Source organism: Etheostoma cragini, chromosome 16 (assembly GCF_013103735.1).
Source record: "Etheostoma cragini isolate CJK2018 chromosome 16, CSU_Ecrag_1.0, whole genome shotgun sequence".
In the NCBI taxonomy this organism is placed as follows: domain Eukaryota; kingdom Metazoa; phylum Chordata; class Actinopteri; order Perciformes; family Percidae; genus Etheostoma; species Etheostoma cragini.
In genome coordinates, this window is record NC_048422.1 from 2,467,331 (window position 1) to 2,479,252 (window position 11,922).

The 11,922-nt window shown below is 38.0% G+C and overlaps 2 protein-coding genes and 1 long non-coding RNA gene across 7 annotated transcripts in view; 2 read left to right on the forward strand and 1 right to left on the reverse strand.

The window, feature by feature from the left end:
- Nucleotides 1-11,599, forward strand: part of nars1 (asparaginyl-tRNA synthetase 1) — a 28,971-nt gene extending 17,372 nt beyond the window's left edge. Inside the window, exon 16 of one of the 2 annotated variants that reach the window (XM_034895858.1) lies at nt 11,563-11,599. The gene's annotated coding sequence lies outside the window, so the exon portion shown is untranslated. Of the gene's footprint in view, nt 1-3,335; nt 3,367-11,562 lie in introns of those variants that run through there. The other variant, XM_034895857.1, reaches the window with a different exon arrangement.
- LOC117959030 overlaps nt 1-11,922 on the reverse strand; it is a 25,477-nt gene that overhangs the window by 4,681 nt on the left and 8,874 nt on the right. The gene's annotated exons all lie outside the window — the stretch shown is intronic.
- The window catches only part of fech (ferrochelatase), a 19,323-nt gene continuing 8,832 nt past the window's right edge, over nt 1,432-11,922 (forward strand). For 3 of the 4 annotated variants that reach the window (XM_034895866.1, XM_034895867.1, XM_034895865.1), the window contains exons 1-4: nt 3,242-3,332; nt 6,533-6,652; nt 9,829-9,977; nt 11,142-11,276. In XM_034895866.1, the coding sequence (XP_034751757.1) occupies nt 6,555-6,652; nt 9,829-9,977; nt 11,142-11,276 (382 nt within the window). In that variant the 5' untranslated portion in view covers nt 3,242-3,332; nt 6,533-6,554. Of the gene's footprint in view, nt 1,688-3,241; nt 3,333-6,532; nt 6,653-9,828; nt 9,978-11,141; nt 11,277-11,922 lie in introns of those variants that run through there. The other variant, XM_034895864.1, reaches the window with a different exon arrangement.

An 11,922-nucleotide genomic window follows, 5' to 3' on the forward strand; every position in this document is an offset into this window, starting at 1 on the left:
ATATATATATATACTGTATATATACAGACTGTGTATATACAGTATATGTTTATTCATATATTTATGAACATGTATATATATGTATATACAGTATGTATTTATGTATGTATGTATGTATGTATATATGTATGTATACATGTATGTATATACATATATATATATACACATATATATGTATATATCTTGGCCGGGCTCTATCGCACTAATATTACAATAATCATACACCATATGCAATGTTTTTCCTGTCCTGTTGTTAGTGTTTTTATGTCTTAAATTATTCTTAATTTTAGCTATTTATTGTCCATCTAGTTTATTATCTTTAATGCACTTACAGTTCCGGCACTCACAGTTCAGTTGTAAGGGTCTCTGTGCAATGACAACAAAGGTTTATCTTATCTCTTATTTTCATGAAGCACGTTGAATTCAAATTTGTAGTTTTTCATTGCTTGGCCAGAAGTATATGGACACACAAGTACATAAGATTACACAGGATATGTGGGCTATGTATGCAGAGGTGTCTAAATACTACTGTCCACACAATGTAGCGGAAGGAGGATGTTGAAGTGAATGCATTAAGTTTGAAAAAAAATATTTTATTGATTCTTCATATCACAAGCACGGTCTTTCCCATCACTGAAATGTTCTTCTCTCTTCTTTCCTTTTTTCATTCTTTCCGGAGCCAGAAACAGGGTTAAAACCACGGACTGTTACGCATACAGTTATGGTTATAGCTGATTATCACACGCACGCGATTGCTCTCTCTCTCTCTCTCTCTCTCTCTCTCTCTAAGTGGGTGTGCCCATCGGGGGCGGGGTTATCTCATTCGTAGCTGTGACGCCATACTAAGATAACGGCTCTTCGTCAAGGAAACCAGAGTAAACTAGCTTTAGATCGGAAATGTCTCCACAATAAAAGCATACAATTATTCACATTTCCAATAACGTAAATAGATATGGTAAAAAAACAAACAATTAAAACAACCAATACACTAATGGTATACTAACTGTAACAGATCTATTGTAACTAAAGTGCATTGTCCTGCAAAATTAAGAGTGTACGCTAACTATTTTTGCTCACACATTTCTAAATATTTTCTATGCAGATCCTCACAGATTCATAGTCAAACTTAAAAAAGGTTGTCTGTTTCCCTATAAATTCTTATCTAGACTCTTGTAGACAATCCCCTGTCTCTATTGTTAATTCATATATTGATTATACTTAAGAAGTAACTAAGTTCCTCAGAGATCTTGTTTTTTTCCTGTATTGCTCAGTTAAGACAGAGAACATAGCCTTCTAATCTAGAGTTACAGTAGAACATATTACTTGAAAAGTAGGCTAAATTACAATGACAACTGAAATAAAAATATTCTACTAACCCCAATCTGTTTCTGAAATGTCGCATCAGCCGACATTTACACCTCGGTGGTTTTATTGTGAAAGTACAAACCGGACGTGTTGAGGTGAACGTGACTGGAGCTTGTCGTACAGCCAGCCGGTGGTAGCTGAAGGAATCTGGCTGTCGGTGAGGCCAGCGAGTCACTCAGTGCGGGGAATACTCGTGGAACCAGCCGCAGAAAGCCCAAGTTTCCAGCCTTCATTACAGCGGGAACAGGAGCTTTCCTCGGCCTGTGAAAACAGTAAATTACCATGATGGCAGTGATGGGAAGCGCCGGTCGCTTGATACAATGTGAGTGTGACTGAGCGCAAAGTCAGCCTTGTAAAAGCTTTGCAGGGAAACCTGCAAGTTTTGTGATTTAGCTCCGGAAGTCCCATAGTAAACTATGTTACACTGTTTCTTTAATGCAGTTTAAAGGCAGTTCCAAGTGATGGAACGGCGTTGTTTGGTCTAACGTAGTGTAAACTCAGCAACACGTTGACATTGCCATCATTTTATAATCTTCCGTTAAACTAGTAATGACATGAAGTACAACTTCCTGTCAATGCTTTCACAATAACACCCTCGTTGTAATATTAACGCAAATCTTTTTTGTATTATCGCCATATAATGCTTCAATGTCTGTTTGTGCTTACTCAACCGACTCAGGTTTTGTATTCCTTGCCCATCTTTGCTATTTATTCAGTTCGAAATCCTAATATTTGCTTATAGAGGCTTTTATTGTACAGACAAATTGTGTTTCCGTCGCTAGCAGGTCGTTAACTTGTTGTTTTGAGTCAGCCCAACGTCACTGTAGGTTACAGTTTAATTGTTAATGTTATATAACGAACTTACCCAGTACTTGTGATACTTTTAGTATAAGCCAAATGACACGCACGTGGTCGTTAACCGTCTACGGTTGCACAGCGAGGAAAATCATTTACATGGAGTTACACAATTCCATTGGAAACTTGCATAACCAAAGTAGGCCTCCTGGCGGCGCCTCGGGGTACTGCAGCTCGGGTTATGAAAGTAAAGTCGATCTTACTTCCTTCATTTGCATAATTCAAAATGCATCTCTGCAGCTTGTAGCATTTGTCTTTAGTATTTCACAAACTGGTTTTGATCAGGTCATTAGAGTCATAAACACGATATTTAGCACCCTTTTTTTTTTTTTTACAAACTTATGTTTACTGGACAAATATGGTTCAAACTAATAGATTCATATAGTAAATTCTAGTGAAGATCCTAAAGTATCCAAAGATACCAAATGTGTCAAGTTGAATTTAAAAATGATTCACAGGATTATTTTAATTTGATGAAATGGTGCAAGGTGCAGAAAGCCTGGCACCACTAAATTCATAATTATTGTCTTAATTTAGCCCCATTGTGGGATGAATAAAGTAGCCTGTTGTCTAATCTAATGTAATCAAATTGACCAAAAAGAGTCCCAAGTGAAAGTGTTTCCAGGCCGGAGAGCAGCAGCCGCTGCCATGACTAATGCTGTGTCCCAAATCCAGACTACCCACTAAACGTATGCAAGATTTAAGCGGGCATAGTAAAAACCCCGTTGCCTGTTCTGTTAATGTACTCGACTGTCCCACAACGCAATGCACAAAGAAAATGGAGCAGCTGCTCACAGCAGCGCCTTGGAGAAAGACCAACTATTGAATGTTGGGAGAAATAATTGATGATAAATTTAAGGAGAAAGTCAACTAATCGATTAATCTTAGCAGCTTCAACACTGAACATTTCAGGAAAAGTTTTGTAAGGAGGTGGAAAACACCGTGCATGTCTAGTAATATTTAGGTAACTTGTATAGAAAAAATGTGTGTGAGTGACGGATCTTTTCTTCTTCTGCTTTAGTTGCCAGGAGCAGCGTCGGTCTGAGTGTGAGGAAACGCTCCACTGCTGCTGCTTTAGCCCAGGCTGCGACTCTAGAAACACAGGAGAACAGGTGACACACACACACACACACACACACACACGCAACACACTGTGGCAGTTTTATACTAAGTGAATGTAGATGTACATAAATACACTGTGTAGCATAACGAGTGATGCAGCTTCAGAATACCATGCCACAGCCATCTGGGATCTGGGGGGGGGGGGGGGGGGGGGGGGGGGGGGGGGCCATGACCAACTGCCACTTTGCTTGTTTAAAATCCAGGATGTCTCTCTATCATGGCCGGGCCAAATTCTCTGGCCGGGCAAAGCCGAGAAAGGAGAGATAACCTTGGCAAAATTATTGGCCAATATTAGGCATTTCCCCAACTATTGGTATCGGCATTAATAATGGCAGAAAAAAATGTTTTTGTTTTGTTTTTGTAAATATTCATTCACCACAATCATTTAAAATAAATTAGTATTTAAAAAATAAAATAAAAACGGACAGTCAACCATGTTATGAGTGTTGGGGTTGTGTGTTTTTTTTGTCATTGTGTTTTTGTGCAAAGGACTTTAAGTTTCCTATCTTAAGTTTGTATTTTTAAACATTTTATTTTTCAGTCCTTTAATATAATTTGATGTTCCTCTGTTCTGTTGGGACAATAATAATATTAAATATTATATTATTATTTTTGTGATAACTCATAACTAATTTTAGGGGAGACTGTTTATGTTTTGTTACGCGTCTCTGTTTTTTTTTCTCCAAAAAAAAAGTATATCGGCCGATACATCGGAATATTGTATTTTTAATTACCCAAATATTTGTATCGGTATTGGCCTGACAAATCCTTTATCGGTCGGGCTCTAATTATTACAATAAATTATTAACATAAACAATGCACACAAATCTAAAAAGTATTTTAATGTTGCTGTGGGACAAAGTGAGACTAGCCTCCAATCAAATGCCATGTATGTAGATATTAAATTTATATAGTGGATCCATACAAACAACACAATAGATGTTTTGGAACTTTTGATATTTATTGCCCGTCATTTGGGCTCGTCGTACCTGTCTCTCGTTGTGTGGTTTGTTGCGTGTTCAACTCATATGTACAGTCTATGGTCTGACTATGTGTGCTATTGAACACCCGCCCAACTCTACCTCTGATTGGCTCACCATGAAATTTTGCTCAACCTCAGCCAATCGTCAGCATTTAAGCACTTGTCTCATGCACGGCCCACTAACCAAGGAAGGACAGGAACATATCTTTGCCTCTCTACTCAGAGATCTAGTTGGTCTGATGGAAAAAAAAACAGCTTCAATTATATTATTTTTTAACAGTAAAGGCGTTATTAAGATTGGAAGTGTAATCAATTAGATTACTCCTTACTAGGAAAAAAGTAACGCTGTTATTTATAACGTTGTTATTCCTATCACTGTCCAAGAGTAAGAGACCAAAGCAGTTGAAATGTCAGTTTTAGAGTAAGATAAAAGCAGTTGAACTGTCAGATTTAAAGTAAAATTTGAAAGCTGTTGAACTGTCAGTTTTAGAGTAAGAGATAAAAACGGTTGTGCTGTCAGCTTTAGAATAAGAGTTTTAAAATTAGAGATAAAAGCAGTAGAACTGTCACTTTTAGAGTAAGAGATAAAAGTAATTAACATTTAAGCGTAGGATATCAAAACAGTTATGCTTTCAACTTTAGACTGCATTCAAGGCTTAATCATGTTAAACAGAAACTAGAGCTGTGCATGCAGTGTCTGTAAATCTTAAAATGATTATTGGGTGCATTTCTGATGTAGTGCGGCGTTGAAAGCATAGCAGCAACCAACAGACTTTACTGACAAGCTAATAGTGGCTTCAGAAGCTGACCTAAAGAGCTAACTTGAGCTACTTGAGCTAAAGGCTAGTTTCATAGACTGACATGACAAGTATGTTCATTTTACAAGCTGCACTACAAACTAACATCAGCGGCTGGAGCTAGCACATGATAAAAAAACATTGTCATACTTTAATTGTTTGTGTTGCTTTTATGCTTCATTTTTATTTACTTGTTTTTATTATTTTTCGTCTTTTACTTTGTGGAAAAGCAGGAAACCTGCTGAAAAAAAGTTTTTCAACTGACACGTAGATGCTAACATTGGGTGCTTTAGATAACATTAATGTTACAGGCTGATAGGACAAGCTAACATTGGGAACTTGAGTTGACATTAGCATTTTAACCTGATACAAGAAGCTAACATTAGTTGATTAAGATAACATTAATGTTACAGGCTGATAGGACAAGCTAACATTGGGAACTTGAGTTGACATTAGCATTTTAACCTGATACAATAAGCTAACATTAGTTGATTAAGATAACATTAATGTTACAGGCTGACAGGACAAGCTAACATTGGGAACTTGAGTTGACATTAGCATTTTAACCTGATACAAGAAGCTAACATTAGTTGTTTACGATAACATTAATGTTACAGGCTGACAGTATAAGCTAGCATTAAGATAATAATATAATATAGAAAAGTAACGCGTTAAACCCCCCCCGCATGAAAGTAGACTTTTAATATGCATTCATCTATTTATTTTAATAAAATTTAGAGCCTAAGGCGTTGAGTTTGAAAATGGACGTTTTGGCCCTCATGTCCATCTAAATAAATAGAGAAATGCATATGGAGCCAGATCGTACTACACCTTTTTCTTACTTGTAAGATAACATTAATGTAACAAGATGACAGGACAAGATTTGGGTGCTTTCTAGTAGTTCCAATTTTAGAGTTTAAAACATTCACATGGTGTTCTTGAAACTGGTTGAAAGCCCAACACAAACACCGGTATTAATATCACTTAACTATAAAGCTATATCTAGAAATGTCAATATTCTACAAATTTTGTTTTGTGTTAGCATAATGGCATTAGCAATCAATAATTTAAAATAATGTGTGCACAAAGACCAATTGAAACTGGTTGAAAGCCCTACACAGACACCGGTATTAATATCACTTAACTATAAGGCTATATGTACAAATGTCAATATTCTACGAATTTTGTTTTGTGTTAGCATAATGGCATTAGCAATCAATAATTTAAAATAATCTGTGCACAAAGACCAATACATCAGCAGAAATTAGCAATATCAATATATTGTGAGATTTAATTGTAGTAAGGCTATTGATTAGGCAACATTAATAATCACTAAGCTTAACAGATTATTGCGGGGGGTCGAGGCATTGTTAGATATGAGTTATTAATTATAAATATATTGTGCCTGCAGGAAACCTAAGACTGGCATCTTAATGCTGAACATGGGAGGACCTGAGAAACTAGAAGATGTTCACGACTTCCTGCTGCGGCTCTTCATGGACACAGACCTGATGAAACTCCCTGTACAGAGGTACACACAGAATAATATCTTTAGCTGAGTAAAAGTAGCTTTTTAAAACCTGTGATCATTCTGTAAAAGACCGTTTGCAGTATAGTTTCTGCCTGGACCAAAAACTAAGGAACTGACAACCATATATACAACACTTCAAAAAACGTTTTTGTTGTATGCAACACTTAAATATACATGTTTTTCATAGGGTTGACACACACACACACAAACACACTAAAGAAAACAAATGGAGAAGGTTGTTGGGACACTTTGCTCTTCTGCGGCTCTGTTTCATAATAACTGACATTAAACCAACAATGTGTTTCTTGTTGCTGCTGAGAAGAAAAATTCAGGCTCTTCATTTTTTTAACAATACTGTTCACTAAAGCAGTTGTTCCCAACTTTTTGTTGTTGTTGCTTGTGAGTCCTTAAAATGATTTATTTTATTGTGATTAAACATTACATTTTCTAGTGGATGTGAGTTATGAGCAAATATTTCTTGTCAAAGATAGTTTCATCTGACGTGAAAATATCTAAAGTTTCAGAAGAAAAAAGTTTGGAAAGAAAAGGAACATTTGACATTAATATATTTGTTTTTCTTTGTCATCTTGCGAGTCTGTGTGACCCCTCAGATGAATCTGGGAACCTGAACAGTCTGCTATTTTTCTTTTAGCTTTATGTTGCTGCTACAGGGACACTCTGTTGGTGGGTACGCCCCTCTGTGGTTAAAACCCGCTGTACAAAGATGTTGTTTTGGTTTAGCAGTCCTGAAATATGTCAAATATTGCAATGGCCCTTCAATCTGGTTCAGACATTCATGCCCCCCTCAGGATGAATTTCAATAACTCTCTGACCTTTCATCTAAAGCCACCATCAGAATCACAAATCATCAAAATGTTAATTTGCTAATACCATGACCAAATAGCTGAAAAACTAATGATGATGGATCACAGATTAAAAGGATTAAAATCCCCCCCAGATCTGTTCATGGGACAGGGTGCAGGAGGTCAGTGAGAGAGGAGGGGGCTTGGTTGTGGAGGTCATAGGTGATGAGGAGAATTTGGAACTGGTTTCTTTGTTGAATGGGGGAGCCAGTGGCTGTTTGGAAGGACTGGGGTGATGTGAGTTTTGGATGTATCTTAGTTTGTTGATAATTCTGGTGGGTGTGCCGTACAGGATGCTGTGACAGTCTTGAGGTGATGAAGGCACGGATTCAATTAAATGTGTGTGTGCGCGTCACATCATAACCAAATTCATCTCAGGTCACTTCAAAGCTACAGTGGGGCTCAAAAGTTTGGGAACCGCAGGTAAAAATTTGCATTAATGTGCATAAAGAAGCCAAGACAAGATGAAATATTTTTTCCAAAAGGCATCAAATTAGATTTTATTTCCATCATTTACACTTTCAAAATAACAGAAAACTAAAAAATGGCGTCTGCAACAGTTTGGGCACCCTGCAAGTTTCTAGCATGCACCGCCCCCTTTGGAAAGCTGAGACCTGACAGCGTCAGGGATTGTTCTCAATCATCGTCTGGAAAGACCAGGTGGTGTCAATCTTAAGGTTTCAGACTCATCTGACCTTGCCCCAACAATCAGCACCCTGGCTTCTTCTAAGCAAGTGTCTAGAAAACTGAAACTGAAAATAGTTGACGCTCACAAAGCAGGAGAAGGCTAGAAGATAGCAAAGTGTTTTCAGATGCCAATATCCTCTGTTTGGAATGTAATTAAGAAATGGCATCCATCAGGAACAGTAGAAGTTAAAGTAAGAAAAATATCAGACAGAACAGCTCGCAGGATTGTGAGAAAAGCAAGTCCAAACCCACGTTTGACTGCACGATCCATCTAGAAAGACCTGGCAGACACGGGAGTTGTGCTACACCATTACACTATAAAGACATACTGTATATGTCCCCACCACAAAAATTGAAAGACTATTGGCTGGCTACAAGAAGCGTTACCAGCTATGATACTTGCCAAAGGGGGCAGTACAAGATATAAACTCTGCAGGGTGCCCAAACCTTTGCAGATGCCATTTTTTTATTTTCTGTTATTTAAGTGTAAATGATGGAAATAAAATCTAACTTTTTGTGACGTATTACATGAATGTCTAATCTGTCATTTGATGCCTTTTTGGAGATTTTTCCATATTTCCTTGGCTTTTTTATGCACATTAATACAAATTTTTACCTGGGTTGGAATGGATGTGTCCCCGGGGCTGTTATCAGCGCTCATCCCGACTGAAGCCTTGCAGCACCAGGAGAGTGAGACAAAAGACAGGGGTGTGCTAGCTAGCTAAATTACCATTAGATTAGTCGTCTATCTACACAGTTAATGTTACTGATGAATTCGTGGGTTAGCCCAGAGTTGTGAACCGTGGTCAAAACAATCATACTAAAAATAACTGTGTGTTTAACAGTGTCGTAATCTTATGTTACCCACCAAGAATGACATTAGCATTAGCATTAGCTACTTCTTAACCAGCACATTAACAGTCGGCACCAAAGCATTTTTTCTCTTTATTCCTCCTACAGGTTGGGAGCGGAATTGCGGATTGCTAAAGTTAGCTCAAAACACCATTCAACTGACAGCCTTTGCTGTGTTTGATTGCTAGCTTGTAGCTAAGCTAGCAGTCCTTTCAAAAACGTTTTCGCTATCTATGGTTGTTTGATTGATAACGTTAGCTTAAAACACCATCCAGCTGACAGCCTTTGTTGTGTTTGATGCTAACTTGTAGCCAGCTAAGCCCTTTTTACTGTATTGACATTAGATATTGACATCTCGTTGGCATCTTGTATGCTACGTGTCGCAAAGTGACGCATGTGCGACTCAAATCTACACTCGACTTATATCGGGGAGTGACAGCTGTTACTGCTACCAATATTCGTATGTCTCATTCCAATGAGTTAATGAACCACTGAAACGATTTTTGAAACATTCTTTTAAGGTACAAAAGAATTTTTGGTGTTGGATCGATCGATATTTAAATCAATCAGTATCAATAAATAATCTGTTGTATAACTGTGTATCGTTACTGCCCTCGTGGTTATTTGTTTTCTGTATTTATTATATCATGTAAATGTTTAATATGCTTGTTTGTTTATGTTTGTCTGCTGTTTATAAAAGCTATGAGTCAATATTGTACGGTAATATTACTAGTGTTTTACTCGTAACCCTTCAATCTATCCCTCGCTCTGCAGTAAGCTCGGCCCGTTCATCGCCAAGCGCCGCACGCCAAAGATCCAAGAGCAGTACAGTAAGATCGGAGGAGGCTCGCCCATCAAACACTGGACCTCCATGCAGGGAGAGGGCATGGTGAAGCTGCTGGACGAGATGAGTCCTGAGACAGGTGAGACAGTCCCAGAGAGCAGATACGTGTACACCCGCTGCCTAACAGGATGGGAGGGTCATCCCGCCTGATTTTACGATTTTACAATGCGATTTTAAACATATTGCAGTGTTCTGTGATATATTGCAATTTATAACCTTTTTTACAACTTCTATTTTTTTCCCAATTTCAAATGATGTCCCCAAAAGAAAACTTTTTCAACATGTTTTATCTAAAAAGATACATTTCTCCATTTGTTCACATCACTTCAATGTTAATGCTTCAAAATGGGATTGTCAAGCAGACAAACTGACCAACACATATACTAAAAGATTGATTCTTTGCGCATGTATATCAATACAGTATTGCCAGTGAAAATATTGCATTACTATGCTGTATCGACCTTTTCCCCCCACCTCTAGTTAATTTACCTGCTGGGCCACAGAATAAAGAAACTGACACCACCCAAACTAGCAGTCAGTCTGCCCGGAGGTTGCTGTTCGTAATGTTAGATTCGGTTCTTCAAGAATGCAAGCAAAGCTACACAGGACTGAAAAAAGAGACCATAGATAAGTTGGACCGCAATGTATAATTACATTACAGTTCAGCTGAAAAATACAGAGATATTTGTAAAAATGTTGCCAATTACATACTGTATATCTCCACAATTCAGATCAGCGGCCAGTTGTCTACCCAAAAGTGTTTTTTGTGTTGCTCACAGTGATAACGTATACATGTACTCCGTTAAACTTTAGTTTATACCTAGAAATCATCCATTAGACACTTAAACTTGTCACTTATTGTAAGTCACATCTATAACTGTTAATAACGTTCACCAGAAAGCAATATGAGTGTGTCCTTGCGTGTGTGGTGTGTGTAGATAGTGACACAGTGAAGGAGTGTCTCTGCACACGCCTGCACACACCCCACTGATAACTGACCCCATGTAGAAGTGTACTAACCTGATTCCGAATAGGAGACCCGGTTCAACACTTTCATACTAATTTACAATCTCCAGAATAACTTTCCTTTATGTTCCATACTATATTCATTTAATTATTCCGATATTTTACTTCATATCTAAGTGTCATTTATGTGTTTAATTCTTAGCCATAGTTTTAATCAAACAGTTTTGAGTGTATTTCATATGACTGGCAGCGAGTGACTGACTGTCTCTCTCTTCAGCTCCGCACAAGTTCTACATCGGTTTCCGGTACGTGACGCCGCTGACGGAGGAAGCCATCGAGGAGATGGAGAGAGATGGAGTGGAGAGAGCTGTGGCCTTCACACAGTATCCTCAGTACAGCTGCTCCACCACAGGTAACAGTCAGTCACACACAGCACAGGATGCAGACTAACGTGAAATATCCTCAGTACAGCGGCTTTACAGTAGCAATTATGCTAATTCCATGCTTTTCAGAAGGGATTAATACCTTTCCACAGGTCAGCACTGAATCCATTTTTTTTAAAGGGAAAACTACAAGATAATATATATATATATATATATATATATACATATCTTAAGATAAAAAAGAGTTTCCTGGCCGTTAGTGTCACCACACCCAAAGTGCTATCCACCCTGTTACCCTCTGACACACACACACATACACACACACACACACACACACACACACACACACACACACACACTCGCTCACGCCCGTAATTTCTTGGACTTCCAAGGAGGTCTGAGTGTGAAGGGCTGTCCAAATCCAAGGTCTGACTATTTACACATAACAGAGTTGTACAATACAATAAAAAGCAGTTGTAGTCATTTTATGCTTTACGAACAAAAACTTGAAACAGGAGGAATGTAAACCACTACACGTGTAAATTAGTTTGCTTGGTCTATAAAGTGACAGAAAATGGTGAAAAAACGTTACACACTTTCACTGGCCATCACATCTTAGCCAGCTTTAAGGAGCCCCCCTCCTGCTGGAGATCAGCTAGAATGCAGGTTTAAGGA